Source organism: Mandrillus leucophaeus, unplaced genomic scaffold (genome assembly GCF_000951045.1).
Source record: "Mandrillus leucophaeus isolate KB7577 unplaced genomic scaffold, Mleu.le_1.0 Scaffold2, whole genome shotgun sequence".
Taxonomy (NCBI): domain Eukaryota; kingdom Metazoa; phylum Chordata; class Mammalia; order Primates; family Cercopithecidae; genus Mandrillus; species Mandrillus leucophaeus.
In genome coordinates this window covers 2,491,791-2,492,694 of record NW_012102031.1, presented here as the reverse complement: position 1 = coordinate 2,492,694, position 904 = coordinate 2,491,791, and the positions used below count along the sequence as shown (strand labels likewise).

General features: G+C 40.7%; 1 protein-coding gene across 1 annotated transcript in view; it reads left to right on the top strand.

The window, feature by feature from the left end:
- The window catches only part of ADSL (adenylosuccinate lyase), a 38,154-nt gene that overhangs the window by 6,744 nt on the left and 30,506 nt on the right, over positions 1–904 (top strand). Inside the window, exon 3 of the mRNA XM_011979121.1 lies at positions 502–581. Within this exon, the coding sequence (XP_011834511.1) occupies positions 502–581 (80 nt within the window). The remainder of the gene's footprint in view (positions 1–501; positions 582–904) is intronic.

Here is a 904-nt window from a genome sequence, read left to right as displayed (position 1 = left end):
TTTTTTTGTATTTTTAGTAGAGACGGGGTTTCACCATGTTAGCCAGGATGGTCTCAATCTCCTGACCTCGTGATCCGCCTGTCTTGGCCTCCCAAAGTGCTGCGATTACAGGCGTGAGCCACCGCGCCCGGCCAGTTCTTCATTTTCGCTGCTGTCATCGTTTCTTGCTTGTGGGGGCCCAAGCATAGCCTTTTAAATGAAGAGAGTGCAACCAAAGGCATGTTGCTGGGATATGTGGGTCAGGATTATGATTTTGTTCTGTTTTTCTGCCATGGTCTTAAAATAGTTCATGACATTTTAGGTAGTCAACTCAGTTTTCAAATTTTGGTTGCTATGAACTCTTCCAGGCAGTTTAGGATACAAAGATGGAAAGATATGGCTGCTGCCTTTCATGAGTTACAGGTCTAATTTTGTACAAAATTATCTAAAAGTTTTGTTCCTAATTATGTAATGAACACAACCTGAATTCAACCTCTTTCTGTCACATGATCTTTCTTGTAGCTTGCCAGAGTGATCTCTCGGCTTGCCGACTTTGCTAAGGAACGAGCCAGTCTACCCACGTTAGGTTTCACACATTTCCAGTAAGTGATAAGATTACTTCTTGTTTATGTGCATATGGCTTTCAGCTACTTCTTGAGTTCTGTCTTTTCTACAGTAACCTTGAGGTGAAGAATCTGAAAACATGATTTAAGTATAAGTAATTTGGGATGTTTATGGGGAATGAGCCTGATATCTACCTTAAAACATACTGGTGAGAGAGTAAATATAACAGTTCCTTTGGGAAACATTGGGAAAAACATATCAAGAGCCTTGAAAAATATTATTTATGATAGTAAGCATTAGAAACAATCTAAATGGGCCAGGTGTGGTGGCTCACGCCTGTAAACCCACCACTTTGGGAGAT